We start from the raw sequence: 20,908 nt of genomic DNA, 5'->3' as shown, positions 1-20,908 counted from the left end.
AGTCAAGCAAGTGGCACGCCGCAAAAGAATAACGAGCACACTCAGTAGAAAGACGTGTCAATAATAAAATCGCCGCGTCAGCAAGAACGAGACGAGAGAATGGGAGCAACGCACGTGCAAGGCTACAGAGCAAACAACAAGCAATCGAAGAGCTCTAGGCACCACACAACCTGCTCTCGTGGATGCTCAGTCAACACTCCATCCTCAGTCATTTACTGATGAATTGTGGAGTTTTGCATGAACCAAAGAATATGCTGCTGATCAAATGGGGTTTTCATCCGATATCGTGTAAGACAGTGACTATAAAACATCTTCAAATAACTGAGCAAATTACTAGCTAATAAACGGCAACAAAACCTTCCAACCCGTTTGGTGTTGAGACCGTGTGTTGTGCTCAATGACGGATGCTAACTTGTGAAGCAGAAAAATAAACAATTGATTTCAAATTAACCCTAGATATGATTGGTCAGGACTATTTCACCAAATTATTTAAATGAAAAACATCCTTTCGTAGTCTTGCATAACTTGTGAAATAAAAACATTATTAACTTGCAGAAGAGCCTTCGATTTGAAGGGCTTTAGTTTCATTGTAAAGAGTAAAGCAGCTGCAAGAAATTTAAATATTACTGCGTATTCAAGATTGTGCGGCCAGATAAGTTTTCAGTAAAGCTGATATTCTACAGGAGTGGATCGTGATATAAGTTCCTGAATTATTTTTTATTTGAATATGTTCAACCGCCTGCTTGACATCGCTTGGTCAGGTTCACGAATACTGATAATTATCAGTAGCACAAAGCACGTATTATGAAATAACTTTTGAATTAGGACAAATTCGGAAAAATCATCTCAGTGTGTTCCGTATTTTGATAAATGATAGTTTTATTTACGAGAATCGGCCACAGAAATGTACAATGGCTTATAAATTTCGAAGTTATTGTGAACCTTGAAATTATTTTATTCAGGGAGTAGTAATTGTTTAACACAATTTTTTTATGACACGGCGTTTGGCTTCACATATTAAATACAAAGTCTGTATCAATCGTATTATAATTACTTATTTATATTTATTTCTTAAAGTTAGATTACAATTTGTAGAACAATTAACAAAAATAAATAAAATAAAAATAAAAGTTATTGTTGAAGTGAAAACAGACTCATGGATGTACAGCGGATCCGTAGTTTGGTGCATTTTACCGTTCCAAAATGGTTTTAATGCCTGGAATTGCAAACAATTGCTTTGTAGCTGGTTCTTAGGTAAACTTCCTTTGCCATCAAAAGCGAATCATGATAGGATCGTAATTCGTTCAGAATGGCAAACAGATATATATGTATATCAAGGTTCCAGTTTGAATAGCTAGAAGCATTCTTTATGCATCAACAGCATCATGCATGCAATGTTTTAGTATGCTGTTCTGCCTGTTCAAAACTTCAAAGTGTCAGACCATCATTCATCAAGGCCTCAAGCCCATCAAGTATCAACGTCTCAACTCTCAAAGATGTCAACTTTGGATCTGTTTGGTTTAATTAGATTTGTAGCTCATCCATCCATGTGTCATTAAAACTACTATCTTTCTCTGAAACATGACATTTGGCCAGAAATTGGCCTGACAAGTGCCAACTAGCCACAAAAGTCTCTTCAAGTGCTTGTTAAATTAAGTATTGAATGAAGCATAAATCAAGCAACATGAATACAGGTGGGTAATTCATTTTCTGCTCTCATGTTCATATTCATGATTTATCTAAAAACTATTATTCTTTTTTGCTAAAATTTTGTAGTTACCTACCACTAAACACCCAGGTAGGGAAAAGTTTTACTTTTTTCTGAAATATTGTGGCTCTTATATTAATATATTGTATAATTTCAGAAGGTATGAAACCTTGCGGCTCTAATGTCATGTATTTTTGTTTGATTGAAAAAATTGTGGTCTGCACTTTGCAAACATATTGTTTCTTAAAATTTTTAAACTTCTACAATCTGAATTATGTTAATGCACCAGCCAAAATTATGTCCCCCAGTCTCAGATTGGCTAAGCAATGGCCGTTCCATTGGTCTTTTAAAAACCCCCTAGAATTCCACCATGCCGGGGCCCCAGATGTTCCCCTTAATTTAAGGGATACCTACTCCCAGCCAGTCCCAGGCCCAGGGTAATAGGGAACACCAATAAAAATGCTTTTACAGTAGAACCTTGGTTAGCAAAGGCTACAGTTAATAAAAAAATTGTTTAACAACAAATAATTATTTATACATTTACCTTGTTAAGTGCAAAAAAATTTCACTTAACAAAAAATTATTGCAGCATTGGTCATCAGCTCATCACAAACTTGTGCATATAATGTCATAGATAGAATTGTGCATTGGGCAACATTGAATGAAAAGTAATTAACCTAAACTACGATTTATTTCTCCAAAATAATATAATGGTTGTCACTAATATAATCGTTTCTTTTTCAGTTATGTTGTTTACTATCTTATTTTTATGTTGAATTCACTTGACATAATTAAAATGGTGTGAAATTACAAGGCCAGTCCTGTTAGCTGACAGATACAGAAGAAATGCTATATGGCTGCTAATATGAAGATTGCAGTGGACATGGTTCTTGTCAATGCTCAATAGCATGTCCATGAAACGGTAATATCACATCAATTATATGTTAATATATGGATATGGAAATATATCAATAAAGGATAAACCAAGTACAAATCACAGAAAATTTCATTTATTCTACATCTGCATCATCTACAATGAAAGAGAAGGACTTTGGAGTACAGTTAGTAAATAGATACACTCTGCATGCTTCAAATGTTTTAAAATTTAGTTTTATTTTGAGTGTCCCGAATTATATATACCCCGTTCCCAGGGGTAATATGGGCTGCTTTTCTTTTGCGTCTGGCACCTTATGAATAGCACATGGAATTTTTTCAGAGATGACACACAATAGCCTATGCAATGACCTTCAAAATGAGCCCAAACTTGTGTATGAAATGTTTCATGGTAAGAAGTTTTTGACAAAAAATGCTCAGAATCGTCCCTTTTTGCTCCATTTCATAGTACCTCTGTACACATATACAATAATAGCAGACCTACCCTGACTTATGAAGCAACTCTCTTTACAACTTTCTATTATTGCAAGTAAGAATACTGAACATCATTTCTATAACTTAAATTGGCAAAGTATAAAAAAGCATAATCACTGCTTTTTCAGAAGATTAAATTCTTGCCAACAATTTTTTTGCAAATAACATCCTGTTTTTGTTGATCAGATGGCAAGTGCAATGGAAATGGACAGCACTCAAACAATGGCAGGAGCTGTAGCAATGAAAATCATATATCTGGCAGCAACAGCCCTGTGGATATCCCAGCAGACAGCACAAGTCATCTGGCTCCCCCATCTAAGGTATTTATTTCTTGCTTTTAATGAATAATGGCTTACCCTGTTAAGGAATGTGAATCCTAATGGCATCTTGTTAGCCAAAGCTACCTTAAACTGACATCTGTGATTACTCAAATATATTGCTAAGATCTCGTGCTATATGATTTGTGAATTAGCGGAGAATGTGATGAAGTAGCTAAACCATCAGCTTAAGTTTTATTTGACCACAATTTTGTGTGAACAGCAGTAAAGTTGGAACTATTTTGTCATTTTTTGACTTGCTCACTACAGCTCTTTACAAGTTAGTAATAATTTCTCAGGCTTGATTACATCTTTTTTAATAACCTCTATTATTCATTAAAAAATTGAAGATTACTTTAGAAATCTTCTATAAAATTTTGTTATGCAATATATTAGTTATAATCATCAGTCATGAATAAATACTTCTTACAGTAAAGATTTGTGAAACAGAGGAATAATATGTATACACTTGACATCCATCCCTCTTCTGAATTTATAACGTCCCAATTAATTTTTTTCTGCACTCCCTCTTCCAGGTGTGCCGTGACTTCTTGCGGAAAGTTTGCAGGCGAGGAAACCGCTGCAAATTTGTGCACATCAACCCAAACGAGGACCCTGCATTAGGTCCTGCATTGGCAGGGGATGTATTAGATGATGGCTGCAGTAATGCTCAGCCAGCAGGTTGTGGGACGGCCGTGTCAGCTACCCAGGGCAGCACTAGACTGACATTCTGTCATGACTACCAGAACAATCACTGCAACAGGAATTGCTGCAAGTGCGTTGAGATGCTCATTCATTAGTCATTGATTGACTTTCTATCAATGCTGTCTGAGTGGGCTGGAAATTGAATCTAAGCTGAGTGGGCTCCTGAAAAGAGATGAGGACATGAGATGAATGGGTACTTGATAACTGTCGGAAGATAGGAGATGACTGGGGACTTATTAGACGAGGTATCCATTTTAAGCATATGAACTGTGTTGCTTATTGCTTAAGGTTATTCTAACGTAACCTGCCAGTTGTTTGATGTTGTACTATCAACCATTAATGACATTCATTTTTAAGTAAATTTTTTATTCATTTTTTCATTTAAAAGTCTGAAAAATCTATGTAGGATATTCCTGAGAAGTTTAAAGCTATCAACAAGATTTGAGAAAACAGAGGGGTAAAGACTACCGATATGTGTTTACTATCACTCGGAAATCTGTTTGCAGGTTCATTCATTGCACCTGTGAAGAAGAGAACCAGTACCTTCAGACCGGCCACATCCCACCACACGTCCTGGACCAGGCTATACGCAAAGGCCAGATGGCAGATGCTACGCTTAACGGCGACATTCCCATCTGTAAAGTGGGTATTGAATCTTAATGGAAGCTTCCTCATCTGTAAAGTAGGGATGTTTTCCCATCACTGTTGCATATCAATTCGCAAAAGTACCTACTCAAATCATTATTTTCAATTTGTAGTCTTGTTCAATATTTGGGTCAGTTGGATTCCCAGTAGACTTCAGAAATTGATGCATTTTTCATGTGCCGAATATGAGTATGAGCTTCAAGGAAATCATATCCCCCATTTGTAATTATGTTTTACTCTAGACCAGTGCCCGCTGAGGATTCCAATGCCAAATTAATTTGTTATATATAGTATAAGATTTTCATTAATAATTCTTGGAGAATATTTGATTTCCTATCATGCTGCATCTCCTCTTCACATGGACACTTTAGTGACGCTCTGCTTTTTTATATGGAAAGAGACTGATATTTGTTCATAGCTGGACTCTTTTTTTTATGTTAAATGAAATTCTTGAGTAAAAACCTTCATTTCAAGGATAGAAGGAATATATTGGCTCCCTGTGCTATTTACACTCATTTTTATGAGTACAGTATAGTTACTGATTAATTGCTCACTTAAACTAATTTTTTTGTTTTTTATACTCATTCCTTGTATCATAATTATATACTCATTTTCTTCTACTCATTTTAATGAGAAACGAAGCAACTTTTAACATACCGGTATGTATATTTTGTTGCAGGACTACCTGATGGGCGAGTGTGAGAAGAGGCGCGGCGGCAAGTGTAAGTTCAGACACCTGAACCAGGCCGAGTATCACCAGGAGATTTATGGCTACTCTAATAACCTCAACGCTCCCTCTGCCAACCTGCCTTCACCGCACCATATCAAGCCCCACGGACCAGACTCGCCACCTAGGGACCTCAGCGACAAACACTGCCGCCTCAATGGTTGTGGCCGACGTATGGACGATCGCGTAATGATAGATGGTCGAGGTGTGGCCACTGTCCATCCATACGAGAGCGAGCTTGTCAACAACGGCCACCACCATGACGGTGGGCCTGGGCGTCCTCCCCACCCCAACCTCCTCAACGGTGAGGTCCTTCCTGATCACAAGCGCCCACGACTCGACCCTGGTGTCTGTGGTTATCAGGGCTACCACTCCTTGCCTAGAGACTCCGACTACAGCCAGGACAGAGACTACGTCCATGGCCTGACTCCTGAAAACCTGCTTTCGATGCCCAGAGATCTTAACACCTTAATGGATTGCCGAGGCCGCGAGCTGGTGCCGGAGTGGGACCGCCAAGGCATTGAGCTGGCAGTCATGCGGAAACAATTGGACGACCTCAAAAAAGAAATCAACACACTAAAAAAAGAAAACTCGGATTTGCGCGCCACTAATGACTTCTTGCTGGACAAAGTCACTGTTCTGGGAGCCCGGAAGCTCAATGGCCACGTGGCCACCAGCACGACACTCGCTTCTGTGAGTCTGGCCACAAATCCTGCCACCCTCGTGGCCTCAACAATTTCGCCATTGTCTGCCGCTGCGGCCGCTCAAGTAACTCCAGGATTTGCGCGCCACTAATGACTTCTTGCTGGACAAAGTCACTGTTCTGGGAGCCCGGAAGCTCAATGGCCACGTGGCCACCAGCACGACACTCGTCCACGCCATCGCCATCGGCCCGGCACTCACCATGACTTTGCCCCAGCAAACCGTCGCCCACACCACCATCGCCGCACCGCCAACCATCGCTCCTCAGTCTTTGCCCCAGCCGTCAGACTGTGCTGCTGGCGTCCAACATCCTCTCTCCAACCCGATGTCCATCACCTCCATCTCCACGGACGGCAGCTCTGTTGTGGCCATCGCAACTCCATCACAACCACCACCACCCACACAACCTCCCTCACAACCGCCACCACAATCTCTGGTACCTTCCCAAGCTGTGGCTGTGGCGACCGCCCCTCCAACAGCAGCTGTCGTCGTATCGGTAGGAACGGTTCAGGTCCCGCTTTCCCAGGCCTCCATTACGATCAGCTCGGGGACCATCAACCCCCGCATCACCACCTCCTCCATGTCCATGTCGCTACCCTCAATCACGGCACCCACCATCGTACCTTCACTGGGGCAGACCATCACTGCAATCCCCGCTCCTCCGGCTGTAGCTGCTGCCAATATCGCTCAGGCGATCTCCATGTCTCAAGGTGCTCAGGCATTATCCATGAGTCAAGGAGGTTCCCCAATCTCCATGTCTCAGGGTATAGATATGGCCCAAGCCATCTCTATATCACAAGTTGGCCCTCAAATCTCAATGTCTCAAGGGGTGCCCCAAATTTCTATATCACAAGGTGCCCAGGCGATCGCCATGTCTCAAGGAGGGCCTCCTATTTCGATGTCTCAAGGTGGACCTATCACCATGAACGCTCCTCCCATCTCCATGTCTGCACCTCCAATATCGATGGCTGGCCCACCAATATCCATGGCTGGACCTCCTATATCCATGGCTGCACCCCAAATTGCGATGTCTGCCCCCCAAGCTATTGCCATGAGTGGACCGCAGTCGCTGAGCATGAGCGGTGCCCCTACAGCGCATCTCTTGTCCTACCCCATCATGTCTCAACAGAGCCTCAGGACCCAGCTGCACTGATGTGGCCACGCTCAGCACCGATGTGGTCACGCTCAGCACTGATGTGGCCGCGCTCAGCACTGATGTGGCCACGCTCAGCACTGATGTGGCCACGCTCAGCACTGATGTGGTCTAGATCAGCACTGATGTGGTCACGCTCAGCACTGATGTGGTCACGCTCAGCACTGATGTGGTAACGCTCAGCACTGATGTGGTACGCTCAGCACTGATGTGGTCACGCTCAGCACTGATGTGGTCACGCTCAGCACCGATGTGGTCTAGATCAGCACCGATGTGGTCTAGATCAGCACTGATGTGGTCACGCTCAGCACTGATGTGGTCACGATCAGCACTGATGTGGCGATGCTCTGCACCAATCTAGTGCGGCTCAGCACTGATCAAGTGACATTCATTACTGATGCCTTTCATCTTCAGCATTAAATACGTCCCATCTGCTGTTGTACGAGGCCTTTCCCATAGGAGATTTGATGCTCAGTTGTGGACTCGGGCTTGAGCCATGAAAGGGCTCGGTGTCGTGCTGATGTATATAGATCATCGTACTGAGATTAATAGCTTTCAGTTGATTTTGAAATTGTAAAAAGGTAATCCAATAGTCTAAGATGGTAAGGAGTTTCGAGTTTGCTTCTGGAATTCTTGGCATTCATCTCTTTGTCTGCCCAGCAATCAGGAAAAAAAATTTTTAGCCGTTATTGTGAGTGCAATTGTGTTCTTTTTCGTGTAAATACTTCGTTATTATTTTTCTAAATTAAGTTGTGGTAACTCTAATTATAGATAACACTGTTCCCTTGAACAGATATTTGTTTCGTGGTCACCTGTAGAGTCATTGTTGAATCCTGTATTTAGTCCTCTGTATAGAGCCCAACTTCTTTATTGAATCAATATTTTTATATCAACAGAGTGTTGTATCAACAGTGTGTTGTATAGTAAACACTGTGTTATAAGGCATGTCGTACTTAATGGTCAGATATTTCATGGACTTGATATGCCATATTACTTTCTGCTCTTATATAGGCCTCCCAAGACCATAGGCTGTACATAGCAAATTATTATAAAGCATTTGAAGAATACAATTTTAGTGTATTAATCTAATCATTTATGAAATTAGCTCTTTGGGTTCTTGTAATATATGTAAATTTTATCTTGCATGTGTTAATCAATCGCGCTCGGCCCGCTCGATATCCAGTTATTGCTTATCAGCGTCTCAAACTCTGCAAGCTCCTGTAAAATATGACGGAATGTATAAAGTTATTGTAAAATACAAGTTCAATGCGAATTTGGATTATTTAATGATTGAGTTTAGGCCTTGGCAGTGGGACGCGCCAGAAGCAGTTCAAGTTGAAGTGTAACTTATGACGTCGGCTGTGTACTTAGAAAGTTATCAAATTCTGAGGAATGGTGCGGGAATTTATATTAGGGAATGAATTCCTCAGCGCTAACACTGCTATTCAGCCGAACCTACAAATGAAACGGTCAACCAGCCATGCCAGCCAACTAACAAGCCAGTCAATCATTAAGCCTGAAACCACTATGAAATAATTGAATCGTAGATGCTGCAATTCGGCGAATCTCCAGCTGGCAATTCTCGTCTATTAACTGTTAGCTGCTACATTAATCAGACCAGAAACTGAAATATTCATAGAATGTATTAAGTGTCAGCTTTGATATATTTATTTCTTCGTATAATCTCAGGCACCATTTTTGAGAAATTTATGTTTCAAAATACTCAGCAGATGTTGAAAGTTGCTCTTCAGACTTAATCGACTTCTGCCAAGTCCAATCGCCTTCGTTTTAACTCGAGTGTAAATTATCCATTGATATTATGCATGCCTTTCCATGTGTATACTGGACATTCGTTATGGAAGGAAGCATTCGCACGAGTGCACGACCTATCGTTTAAGAAGAAACGTAATTATAATTTTTAGCAGAGTATAACTTATTCGTTAGATATTACGTTACCCTTTTTTATGTACAATTATTATGCAAACCTTGCGTTATTACTTCCCATACCAACTAAATAGTTGCAAACGATGACAAGTCTACGGAAAAATGATGTTTGGAGCGCTATAGAAGAGCTCGATATGTGTGCTTACGATCATTGGATCATGAGGCTATGAAAACAATAGAACGTTCAACACTCTAATTAAACCTCGTAAAATTATTAGTTACACTGATGGTTAATCGCAACTTCGTTACAGTTATTTTCAGTCACAGAAGGCAACGATAATTGAACTGGAGATATCGGTTGCGAATGAATTCAATATTCGAAAACAGAAAAATTGCCTCGAGAATTTATAATTGTATCGAAAAAACGCCGATTCAGTCTTAGCTAGAGTTACAGCCAATCCCAGCTTTCAATTGTACAAATCACTGAAATCAGTAATATACCCGCAAGTAACGGTCAGAATGGTTAGGACCAACGGGAACTGAACTGCTCAATTGCATCCACAATTGTCAGAACGTTATTTCATTCTTCATAATTTAGGTGAAATTGAACTTTTAATTGGAAAATTATTTTTCGGTAGGAGCTTTTGTTGATATCAATCTGCGGTAATAAAATTAGTTGCTAAATAGTTGTCAAGGTATATTTGGAGGTGGTATGCAAACAGTCATTTCATTCACATCCGAATATGGTTATAATTTATTATTGAAGTAATTTAACGGAACTGAACACAGTACATTAATTTAGAAGTACATCACGGAATGTACCTCCTCGGGCGAAATTTCGTCTTATGGGCATTGCTCCTGAGCGCCCCACCTCAGAACTCGCAGGATCTAACCGCGGGTCTCAGTTGCGGGGTTAGGCTACCTTGTCGGCAAGATTTTTTACATTTCCCTTCTTTGTCTCTCTCGTGCGGGTGGCCGACGTCTCATGTAAGCGAGCTCAGGAGACTCTCGGACAAATTTACCGCTTAACTCGTGGCCGGTCTGACGGCCGATTTTGTACGAGTGACTTCGCTTTTGTTGCTGTTCACCTGTCCCTCCTTGCCGGCTTCAGGACACTTGAAACCTTCCACCCCTTGTGGCTGAAGAATGATTTGAGAAAATACAAGAATTGAGACCTTCCGCCTTGCTGGTACTTTTTATTTAGGACCTCCGGTTCATGGTTGAACTAGTATAAGGTTGTCCCATGAGAAGCTCATTTTCGCGGATGGAGCTTTTTGTTCGCCTGTGACGTCGCTGATCTCAGTGACGTCACGGCATTAACCAATAACCCAAATGCGTCCAAACCAGTCAACCAATCCGTCACGGGAATGGCTGGTTTGTTTACGTTTTTCGATCTCAGTGACGCAACAAGGAAGCTGAACTGAAAGGCAGAGCCTTATATCTCGTGGGGCAACCTTATATATTTCCATGGTTCAACCATGATATATTTCAACCATGCTCCGGTTAATAGCTGAAACACTAGTAAATCATTTTGCGTAATGTTCCGGGAGTTTGTATCTGAGAGTTTAACTTGTACGGAGCTCAGCAGTATGTTGTGATCTGTCATGCTGCTCTTGCCATGCGGTTATGTTGAACATGTAACTCTGTTTTGCACAGGACTAAAAACTTTTCATGCTTTCCTCTGCTACGTTTTACTAAAACAAACTAGAACGAGCGACGCATCTACAATTTTTGCAATCCTGTTGATGCTAAGGTACAAAGTTATAAATTGCTGATATTTTCAGCAAAAGATATAAATTGCTGAGTTTACGATGCGATCTTAGTTTGTTGACTTGCACCCCTCAGGGGGGACTTCTGTCGCGTGTCTGTGCTCGTCCGAAGTCCTATGGAATCTTGGGCTCCTAGTGGGATTGTTCCTGAGCGCGCCACCGCTGAGCTCGCGGTGTCTGACCGTTGGTCTCGGTTGTGGGGTTGATGTAAACTTTTGACCTCCGGTGCGAAATAGCTTGATAGCTGAAGCGCTAGTAAACAATTCCCCTACTTACTTACTGTTGACTTTCACGTTCGTTTAACCTGGTCGGACAGAATTGTTGAACTGTGCCCCCACTCGATATGATTACATCGTTGCAACATTATGCAGTCTAAACAAGTGTTGATTATTCATAAGGCTCATTTCATTGTTCGATGATATGATTCATTTATATCGTCAATACGTGATGACGGTTTCAAATCGTGAGTACAATTTGTGAATGATGATTGATGATGACCATTTTTGTTAGAGAAGGGTATAATGTGTAAAGCATTCCCAGCGCTACTATTAAAAATGATTTTAATTTCATGAGGGATATGTTGAAACTAATGAGAAGTTATTCCAGAAGTCTCATTAGGCAGTTTTCCCCTCGGTGATAGAAGACTGGAGAAGTTCCTGTTCAACAATGGCGAAGTGACTGCGCAGTTATCAAGCATTTTTTATTTTCGCAGTCCGACTGGTTTATGAACGAGAACAGGATCACATGGTGGTAACCTACAATCATTTGATGATAAGAATTTTATAATCTTCATTTCAATATTAGGGAAAATAAAAGGGTTTCTATAAATTAAAGGTTCCTATTGACACCAAAAATTATAGAAGTCACTGTAACTTATAAAACTTTCTTCATTTTACCGACAAATATTTGTTGAAAACGTGAACATATTATCGGTACAAACAATGAATGTATCCAAGTAAATTTATATTTTACCTTAAAAAAATAGTAAAAATAAAAAGCTTCGTGCCGATGACGATTTTCAGGTATCAAAACCGAACAACCTCTCTAACTGTTTAGCAAGAGACTTGAAGAGTTGCACAAAACATTAAGTTTCTGAACTCACGACCACCTTCCGTCATCTTCCTCCGAGCTGCTACTGCTGTCGTCACTACTTTCGAGATCCTCGATATCTTCGTCTAGAGTTGGAGTTGAGGAATCGTATAGGAAACGTTTAGAAACGTCCTGGGGAATGATTACTAATTTTTTAGAGACGTCCTGGGAAGGAAGGTTTAGGATTTGTTTAGAGTCGTCTTGGGAAAGGTTTAGGAAAGGTGTAGTGTCGTCCATGGAAAAGTTTAGAGGCATTTCCGGTCGATCTGACGTGTTGGTGCCGTAGTCGGACGTGACGAAGGTAGTGTTATCTGCTTCAGTTGAAATTGGGCCTGATGACATGGAGAAACGAATCACGACGTAGCCGATCCCGGCGGTGACCAACAAAAATGATGTCCAGAAGAGCACGGATGAGACAATCTGAAGGTTAATTATACGCGTACAACATTGGAATATTACGAGGTGAATTTTAGCAGCTACTTTTGAATATAAAAAGAGTATACACATGATTTATAAGGCTAAGACCAAAATAAGGCAATTGCATATTTATTTTAATGTCATCAATTTGAAATTGAACTTCAATCGAAACACATTACCTTGCCGACTTTAGCCTGAGGCCAACAGCCACGTGTCTTCCTCACGTTCGGTGCTTGGTTTCCATTTTCCATTATTAGTGTTAGCTTGAGTGCGTCTTACTTGTGTACTCACTGCGCCTCGGTGTTCTTACTTGTGTTCTCACTGCGGTGTGCCGAGGACAAGTGCTTGTCATTAATCATGCTCGTGTATTTATAGTGTGCGATGTATGCTGGTGATCAAGATATGCAAATGGTCGATCTTTGAAATGTTGGCGTTCCATTCACGTTCGTCACGGATGCGTTCCAATAGATTTCGAGAGACTATGGGTTTAAGTAATGTCGCGTTTCTGAGCCACGCAACACATTTCAATGTACGTAAACTTATTATTAATGAATGTATCGCCAGACAACATCCAAGTACTTTATAAGATTTAAAATTGAGATATCCTACATTATAGGCCTATCGTTCTTCATTATACATACCTTTCATCATTCGTGTCTATAATAAATAGCATCCAAATTGGTTTTCCGGGCCCGGTCAAAAGATTTCTTCGTACTTCGTATCCGCCGAGTCCCTGGTATTTTGTATAGGATGATTAATTAATCAATTCATTAGTTCAACACATGCTCTGATAATTCCTAACCTAATTTATGAGCGCTTAATTACATCAACGTTAATTACACTGTAACTGGCACGAGGATCGTGGTCAAGATTTAGTGATTATGCACCAATATTTTTTTTTCTCGGTAATGAGCGTTATGAGATATAATAAATTTATTTAGAAATTCCAAGGCAGAAGTAAAAGTATGGAAAACTGACAAAATATTTTCACTAATGACGAGTCGGTAGATGAAAACATTGCAGTTTATATTTTCTCATTCATGTTGAAATCAAACACTATCTGACTACCGATTACTTTCAAAAGAAAATTTTGCAAAATGAGACACTGAATATATAACAATTTTTAACGAGTGCCGTGAATTGTAAGCCTTAGGGAAAAAAATTAGATTAACCGTTCCTCCAGCCACGCTAACTGCCGAGAAATTCTTTTGGCCTCCAAAAACGCTGCTGATTTAGCTTTTAATTTAGTTAAATTTATATTAAATTTCTATAATTCGAACGGTGTAGTAAATTTACAGTGTGCAGCCTATCGATGGTTTAAATTTGGCTGTTATTGAGACTTTAGGCGTTCTCTGTAGGCAGAAATTTTTCGACAGCTTAATTGACGACTATAAATAAAACGCATTAATATAGGAGTTCGCCTAGCGTGTAATAGCGCGATCGCAACACTGACACACATATAGCATCATTTTATCCAACCGCCATATATATTGACATCTTAAAACACTGCTACTTATTTGCTCTTTGAATGTTCGTGCAATTAAGGTGCTCAATATGCAATATTCATTTAGTCTTCATTTTATTATGTTAAATATATGTCATCATTATTTTGGGTTACGTTTGTAATGTCTTCGTTAGGTCGTGTTGCTGAGTTAAGCTTCGACGTTTATAATGTTTAAGAATCAAGACGTAGAGTTATGAAAAGACGAAAATCATATATTAATATAATGCCATAGAGTTATGTAACGGCGTATATCATATTTGAATACAATGTCGCAGATTTACGTAACTGCGTAATATCATATAATAATATGTCATAGATTTATATAACTGCGTACGGTATATCATATATTAATATAATGTGGCACAGTTTTTTAGCGACGGATATTATGTAATAATATCATGCCGTATAGGAACTGTCGGAAGGTGGCTGGCGGTACAAGCACTGCAAGACTGGAGCAGCGAGCTGCGTGTTCGAGACCCTCAGCAAGCTGTAAATATTCTGAGATGTTCAGAATCGGTGACAGGTCTAATGGCCTAATCTGTAACTCTGACACAGCTTTTAATTAACAGTGACAGTACACACAGCTGCGTATTTTCGAGTCTTATCTTCAATATATCCCAGAAATATTAAATCTCAATTATACATTCATTGTATACGATCGTATTTATCTATCCATCCAAGGGGGCTGTAAACTCATCAGAATGACTCATACCTTTGATCATTATCCTATACATGATCCTCTGGATTCATATTGATGAATACTGACTTGAATACATATACAGGAACTAACCATATTACGTCAATTGTGAGTAGATGTATTATTCAGGTAAGATAATTAATGAATAATTGTGGAAAATTAATTGTCATAGACGGCTGGCAGCAAATTACGAAATACTGTGATCGGGTTCAGTAATTAACTATTAAACTTATTCATCGCATTAATTAGGTATTTAACCAACGTCACCGCCTTTTAAGTGGTGCAGTAGTTACCGTCTGTTGAGTGGTGCAGTAGTTACCGTCTGTTGAGTGGTTAGCTAAATATTAGTTACTCCATTGCCTTACCAGTCACTAGATAATAATTTCCAACATTTACTACAATAGTTCCGAACAGAGACAGCAGCAAAGTTCTTCCAGTGAGCGCACAAGCACAACCGAATCATGCCATCAATGTGCACTCGTCTCAAAACCTCCGAACATATTTGAATGCAGTTTTTATTATAGTAATATTGTTTATTCATTCTTAATTTAAAAATGAAACTATAGACTAAGGAGTAAATTTACGTTCACTTCATTTGTATGCTAGCTAGGCTGCTTAGCTAACTAGATTCGTTCACAGCTTCCACGAAACACTGAGACGTATCGTGGCTACCGGTTACGGAACCAAAAATACATAAAATCTACAACATAAAACACGAGCCTCATTTGTCATATTCGACTTCTGAAAATGTGCAATCTGAAAATGCATTCCCTAATCATAGTATTTTTGTTGAGTCTCGTACAAATGGCGGAGCCTGCATTTCGAGCTGCTCCGAGATTTTGTGAAGAATATTAGCGCCAAAAGCCAACGGACGCTTAAATTGTTGTGGTCGATACGAGTGAAGGAGAGAAGGTGCTGCTTCCATGTCACCTGTGTGGTCGCAGGATAGTTTGGTTCAAGTCAAAACTTGACTGCTTAGCAGAAAACAGTCTGGATCGGCATAGCAACGATATGTTCTTAGAAGTTTGTGAAAGGCGGAAGGAGAAAATTCATCTCGATCTGCACTCAAATGCTGATAAAATTAGAGTAACAAAGTACGCTAATAATTCTCTCATGATCTCGAACATTGCTGACTCTGATGAAGGAGTATACTTTTGCGAAGAAAGTCAGTAAAAAAATACTGTGGATGCGCACTAAATACCTTCTTTAGCGTTTTTGATTGATGTCTTTGACCGCAATGATTTATAACCGTCTCAAGTTTTGACGCGTCAAGTGCAGGATGCGGTAATGGCTAACGTCGCACGATCGCTTAATGAGGCAATGGAAGGAGAAAAACATCCATTCGTTTTGGGAAAATAATTCATTTGGTTAGAAGGGCCCTTCACTGACTGCGATTCCTGCTATTCTCACAGAGGAGCCAAGTACTCCTCCATGACAATAAGACTCGCCGAAAAGCTCTAAAAAACTCATTTACCTACAGTCTTAAATTCGTTTTCCCCGAACTTTCATCAAGGACTAAGCGTGCATTCATAATTTTTGAAGAAAATTATGTAAAAATGGAGCCAGGAAACCTAAAATATCAAGAAAAGCTACGTTCTTAGTGTCCCTTGTATCGGGGACAAACCCTGCTCTGAAATTGTGCCAACGCCTTCAGAAACTTTGAACTTGAGCGAACTGGACGAACAGGAGATCAAAGCGCGGTATACAAAACACGTTACGGAGGGAAGACCTTTTAAGCTCAAGTGCCCGGTTAAAGAAAAATAAATAGAAAATAAACCTCCTGTCGTCACATGGTACAACGGCAGCGATTAAATTCCGCACACCAACGAATTATAGAAGGATATAAGAGTGCATGCTACCGAGTCTGGAACTGTGATAGTAACCGAAGCCTTACGCGTAGATGGAGGTCTGTACTCGTGTTACCTCAATGTCAACATGGGTAATATTACTGGTCATGAACCTCAGGCTATTGTGTTCTTGAAAGTAAAATAAATACTCTAAGATGACGGATAGGAACAATTCATGGTGGTGGTGTTCGTCGTTGCGACCATGTCAGTTCTCAGCATAATTATGGGCATCTTCAAAGCCCTCATACAGTATACGAAGGCCATGGAACAATACAATAAGCTCAGGACGTTGAAGTTATACACTGAATAATCACAAAATCTTGCTGCTTTAGAACTCAAATAGAAATAGAGAGCCAAGGAGAAACGTATGGGTGAATATCGTGCCGCCATTGCCAGTGGAAATAGAGCCGTGATGAGCCGTGCTGCCTTGCGCGCCAGCTACTGGATGCAGGAGGCGCCTGATGTGGATGAGAGGGAGCTTGTGAAAACCTTACGCAGGACATTGAAAGGCACTTTGTAAGGCAACAAAAATGTTGAAAAATAACCGATTCGGAACAAAAAACGCAAATGAATGATCTACGCCATATTTTAGGACGTAGTTGAAGTAATGACCGGAGGCATGGACATATTTTCCCTGAGGTTTAACGAGGTGACAGATTTTGAGAAAACATGGAAGATAGAAAAGGGTTATTTTTCTTGGTCTGTCTCATTGTATTGATGGTGAGCTCTAGAGTATTTTTTTTATATTTCTGGTGCAAATCGATGTCAAATGAACACAAAATAAATTTTAAACTGTGATCTCCCTGAATATCCTTAGCTCCATTACTTATTCTTCCTTGGTTTCTTGCAAGATTGATTCAACATGCACGACCTAAAACAACCTGCATAGTTTATTTTTTCAAAGGAACTGGGATTAAAGAATATTTTTGTTAAAATTTCTCTCAATTTATTGTACACATATTTATTTCTCTAATATGATTTACAAATTAAACGACATAATAAATTTTCTAGCCAGAACTAAATGGTTTGACAAATATCAAACAGTTTAATGAAAGATTATTCTTAGATTCTTAGAAGAAAATCTAAATAAATTTATGAATACTCGCCGATCTTGATCTTAACTTAACGAACACAAAGTTTGATTATTCGAAATACGCTCCGTGAGCGTTGTTACTAAGTATAATACCCGCTTTGTTTTAATGTACCCAGCGCGCCAAGCGTTAAGTTTTAGCAAGTGGTGCAGTTTACGTTTGTTGAGTGCAGATTTTGCGATACAGCTAGTTGATTAGCGCAGTTTCTGTCTCATAATTCTTAATTTATTAACGATAAAAAATTATTGTTATATGTCTCTTATTCCTTACCTGCCATTTTTGCAGTTGCTTCCGTCCGTAGCTTTATGTTACCCAATATATTTTTTTATATTACTTGGGGTCTTTGCGGGTTTTTCGCGTACTACTCAAATTCTTTGTGACCAATTCAGAGAAATATTTGCATGTAGGTAATGGTTTGTCATTTTTTTTTCAATAAGTGTCTCACTTGATTATCGCTGGCGTAAAACATTCCTAGTTGAGGGGTCAAGTCAGTCAAAGATTGATGTACGACACAAATAACAAGTAGTTTTTTTCTCATACACTATTTATCACAATAATTATGTATTAGCTAACCATCTCTGGCCTCGTCTTCATCTCTATGTGTTTTAAGAACATGCTATGAGCCATCGCATACTACGCTGGTGACGACTTTTTCGAGGTCGCTAAGAGAATCTCTAGCAAAACTACCAAAGCCTAATCATTTGTTAAAGACATTCCTTGCACGCTTTAACCGTCTAAACAAACAAGAAACATTGTCTAGAAACATCCGTACCCCTTATGAACACTAAAATTTTTTTCCCTTCTAAAGTGCAGTTAATATCTCAGTTATATTCGAGTATGTATTACCTCATCGCTCAAGAAATGTTTAAATTACAATTTTCATATAAAGTTCATGTACGTTTAGAACTAACGTCATATGGCGTAGTTGACTCTTGTTTCCCAATGGCCTTTGAAATAGAACACAGAAATTGTAATAATGCCCGAGTGAACCATATATGGAGTCAAATTGAAATGAAGTAAGAAATTGAGACATATAGTGCGATGAGCAGAATCAAAGTTTTTCAGAGCGCTTCCAATTTGATAAAGTTAGGCGTGCAAACGGTGCTAAAATTTAACGCTTGCTTTATAAAAGCTTGATAAAAAAGTGATTAGCTTGATATAAAAAACTCTGCCTACTCACTGGAGCAAATTATGACCAAAAAGCTGTGTTGGTTATCAAGTTAGTATAGTTTTCGATTTGACAAAGTTAGTATTATTGAGGTAGCTAAACTTGAGCGTTTAACGCGCAAAATGAAAATATAGCAAACAAAAAAATACATAATAACGCTCTCTGCAGCTTCGGTTTTGCGCTGAATATCATTGGTTTTCCACTGTATGACGTGAAATTTCTTATTCTCTTGTTCAATTAATGCTAACAAGAGAAAATAACAAGCTGGTGAGAGAGGCTTTTCGTCCGATCCGCACCTGCGTGTGAGCCACCTTGTGCCGGTGCCGGAGAGCCAATCGCAAATGTCTAGGTAGCAGTTGCGAGGATGATCTCTAGAGACTCGGGAAGCTTGCCGAAGACCACCACTGCCCTGGATGTAATGGACTATCATGACTCCTGCCCTCTGGAACGTAGCCTTCAACACTTCTGGAAAATCATATAGGCAGCCGAAAGCCACTTGAATTATTGCCGGGAGATCAAACGGCAAAAAATTACCTTAACCATCGGATTCAATCGTCAAGCAAGACCTGTTTTGTCTCAGGCCTAATGAAATCCAGGGTTTCTGGAGTAGGAGAGAGCTCTGAGGCATAGTGGCACAGCAGAGAGTTTTTTAGAGTTTAGACTCTTCCTCAAGTTCATTTTTGAGTCCTATAAGTAGACCAGTAAAGTATCTTTGATACCAGAATTATCATACATAAGAAATCTGTTAAAATCTTGAGTAAATGAGGAAATTAAAAATGAACTGATTCTAAAAAATCTCTGGTTTGCCACTATGCTCTGAGGCTGCATTGGAGAGCGCGGTCGAGAGAAAACTAAAACTGCATGGTCATGACCAAGACATTGCAAATTTTGAAGGATTTCTGCCCTCACCTGGCCCAACTGGACTTACTCAATTTGTTTCTTAAACTTCGGCAGTTCCATTGCAGTATTCTTATTTCTTTATTGGGAGGCATTTTATGGAAGGTACCTGTAGTGGCTGTTTCTTTGCGGTGGTACTTGCTTTTTGGTCTTAGCTGTTATTTGGGTACTTGCTTTTTGGTCTTAGCTGTTATTTTCGACAGGGGTGAGAGCGCACATGACTCGTTTTGGGATGACAGTCAATCCACTATGTAGCTGTGGTCTGCATGCTGAAACCATTGACCACCTCTTTCTTCACTGCCATCTGCATGCTCTGCCTAGAATTAACCTAACTAACACACTAACCTTACTGAATGTTGATCCAACTGTGAAAAATCTGCTTGGTGGACCGTGGAGGCCCTTTCCCACTGGTGACACAGATGAAGCTGATTAATGCAACTGCTGATTTCCTAAAGAAAATTAATGTCTTGAAGCAAATTTAAATATAATTAGGGGATGTAAAGACCTATTACCTAAGATAACAATCTTGTAGACTACCAATTATTTGTTTACTTACCACTATCTTATCTTAATTTTACAATTCTATAACTTGCTAAATCCTAACAGTTGTTTATATAGACTAACTATGAATAACACTATGTGGAACTAACCTTATCTAAACTTTCAAAACTCCCCAAAGCTGCTCGTCCAGGAGCTTGGACAGAGGCGCTCTGGGCAGATCAATTGGAAATTGTAATGACTGCAAATGTGAGGGGTGCCTCTATTTGACCCTGTCAAGCATACTCACTACCCTTTTACTTTTCAGAACCCTGCTCATAGGAGAACCATTTTGTCTGCATATTCACAGTAAATATCACTTGTGCAAGGCATTTTTGGCCAGAAGAAGCTCCAGGCTGGACCCTCATTTAACGTTGCTGTGGCTGCTGCTTCTACATACCTCCTTTCAGTCATGGAGCTACATGGACGTGTCTCCAGAGCTTCATTAATCACCAAACAAGAAGAAGAGAAGAAGTTGCAAGGATAGGTTCACGCTCAGCTGAGGGCTCAGTTTCAGCTGGTGTATATGTTCCCTCACTGTCACTGGCAACAGGGTGGCTACTGTCACCAACCCACACAATAATGGGTGCAGAGTTGTTTGCCATCTACAAGGCACTGGAATTAGTCCTAAGTCGTGGAGATCTTCAAAGCCGCCCAGTGGTTATATTTACAGACTCAAAATC

At 39.8% G+C, this 20,908-nt stretch overlaps 2 protein-coding genes across 2 annotated transcripts; one reads left to right on the top strand and one right to left on the bottom strand.

Moving 5' to 3' along the window:
* Positions 1 to 1,181: 1,181 nt before the first annotated feature.
* On the top strand, positions 1,182 to 9,303 carry LOC108666065. Its single transcript, XM_018152874.2, has 6 exons — positions 1,182 to 1,694; positions 3,263 to 3,396; positions 3,930 to 4,168; positions 4,605 to 4,740; positions 5,423 to 6,257; positions 6,301 to 9,303. The coding sequence occupies exons 1-6, from the start codon at positions 1,664 to 1,666 to the stop codon at positions 7,323 to 7,325; spliced, it is 2,400 nt and encodes a 799-aa protein (XP_018008363.2). The 5' UTR covers positions 1,182 to 1,663; the 3' UTR covers positions 7,326 to 9,303.
* A 2,371-nt stretch (positions 9,304 to 11,674) lies between these two features.
* On the bottom strand, positions 11,675 to 12,804 carry LOC125178187. Its single transcript, XM_047881362.1, has 2 exons — positions 12,664 to 12,804; positions 11,675 to 12,487 (listed from the first exon to the last, which is right to left on the bottom strand). The coding sequence occupies exons 1-2, from the start codon at positions 12,733 to 12,735 to the stop codon at positions 12,077 to 12,079; spliced, it is 483 nt and encodes a 160-aa protein (XP_047737318.1). The 5' UTR covers positions 12,736 to 12,804; the 3' UTR covers positions 11,675 to 12,076.
* Between the last annotated feature and the right edge of the window lie 8,104 nt (positions 12,805 to 20,908).

This window comes from Hyalella azteca, unplaced genomic scaffold (genome assembly GCF_000764305.2).
Source record: "Hyalella azteca isolate HAZT.00-mixed unplaced genomic scaffold, Hazt_2.0.2 contig7711, whole genome shotgun sequence".
Taxonomy (NCBI): Eukaryota; Metazoa; Arthropoda; class Malacostraca; order Amphipoda; family Hyalellidae; genus Hyalella; species Hyalella azteca.
The sequence above is the reverse complement of the archived record's forward strand: the minus strand, read 5'-3'. Positions and strand labels throughout refer to the sequence as shown.

Coding starts and splice junctions, on each gene's coding strand:
- LOC108666065 (XM_018152874.2), top strand. CDS start 1,664: ATGAAGCATAAATCAAGCAACATGAATACAG. Junction 1,695..3,262: donor ATCAAGCAACATGAATACAG/GTGGGTAATTCA, acceptor TTTGTTGATCAG/ATGGCAAGTGCAATGGAAAT. Junction 4,169..4,604: donor TGCAACAGGAATTGCTGCAA/GTGCGTTGAGAT, acceptor ATCTGTTTGCAG/GTTCATTCATTGCACCTGTG.
- LOC125178187 (XM_047881362.1), bottom strand. CDS start 12,735: ATGGAAAATGGAAACCAAGCACCGAACGTGAGGAAGACACGTGGCTGT. Junction 12,488..12,663: donor CTCAGGCTAAAGTCGGCAAG/GTAATGTGTTTC, acceptor ATTAACCTTCAG/ATTGTCTCATCCGTGCTCTT.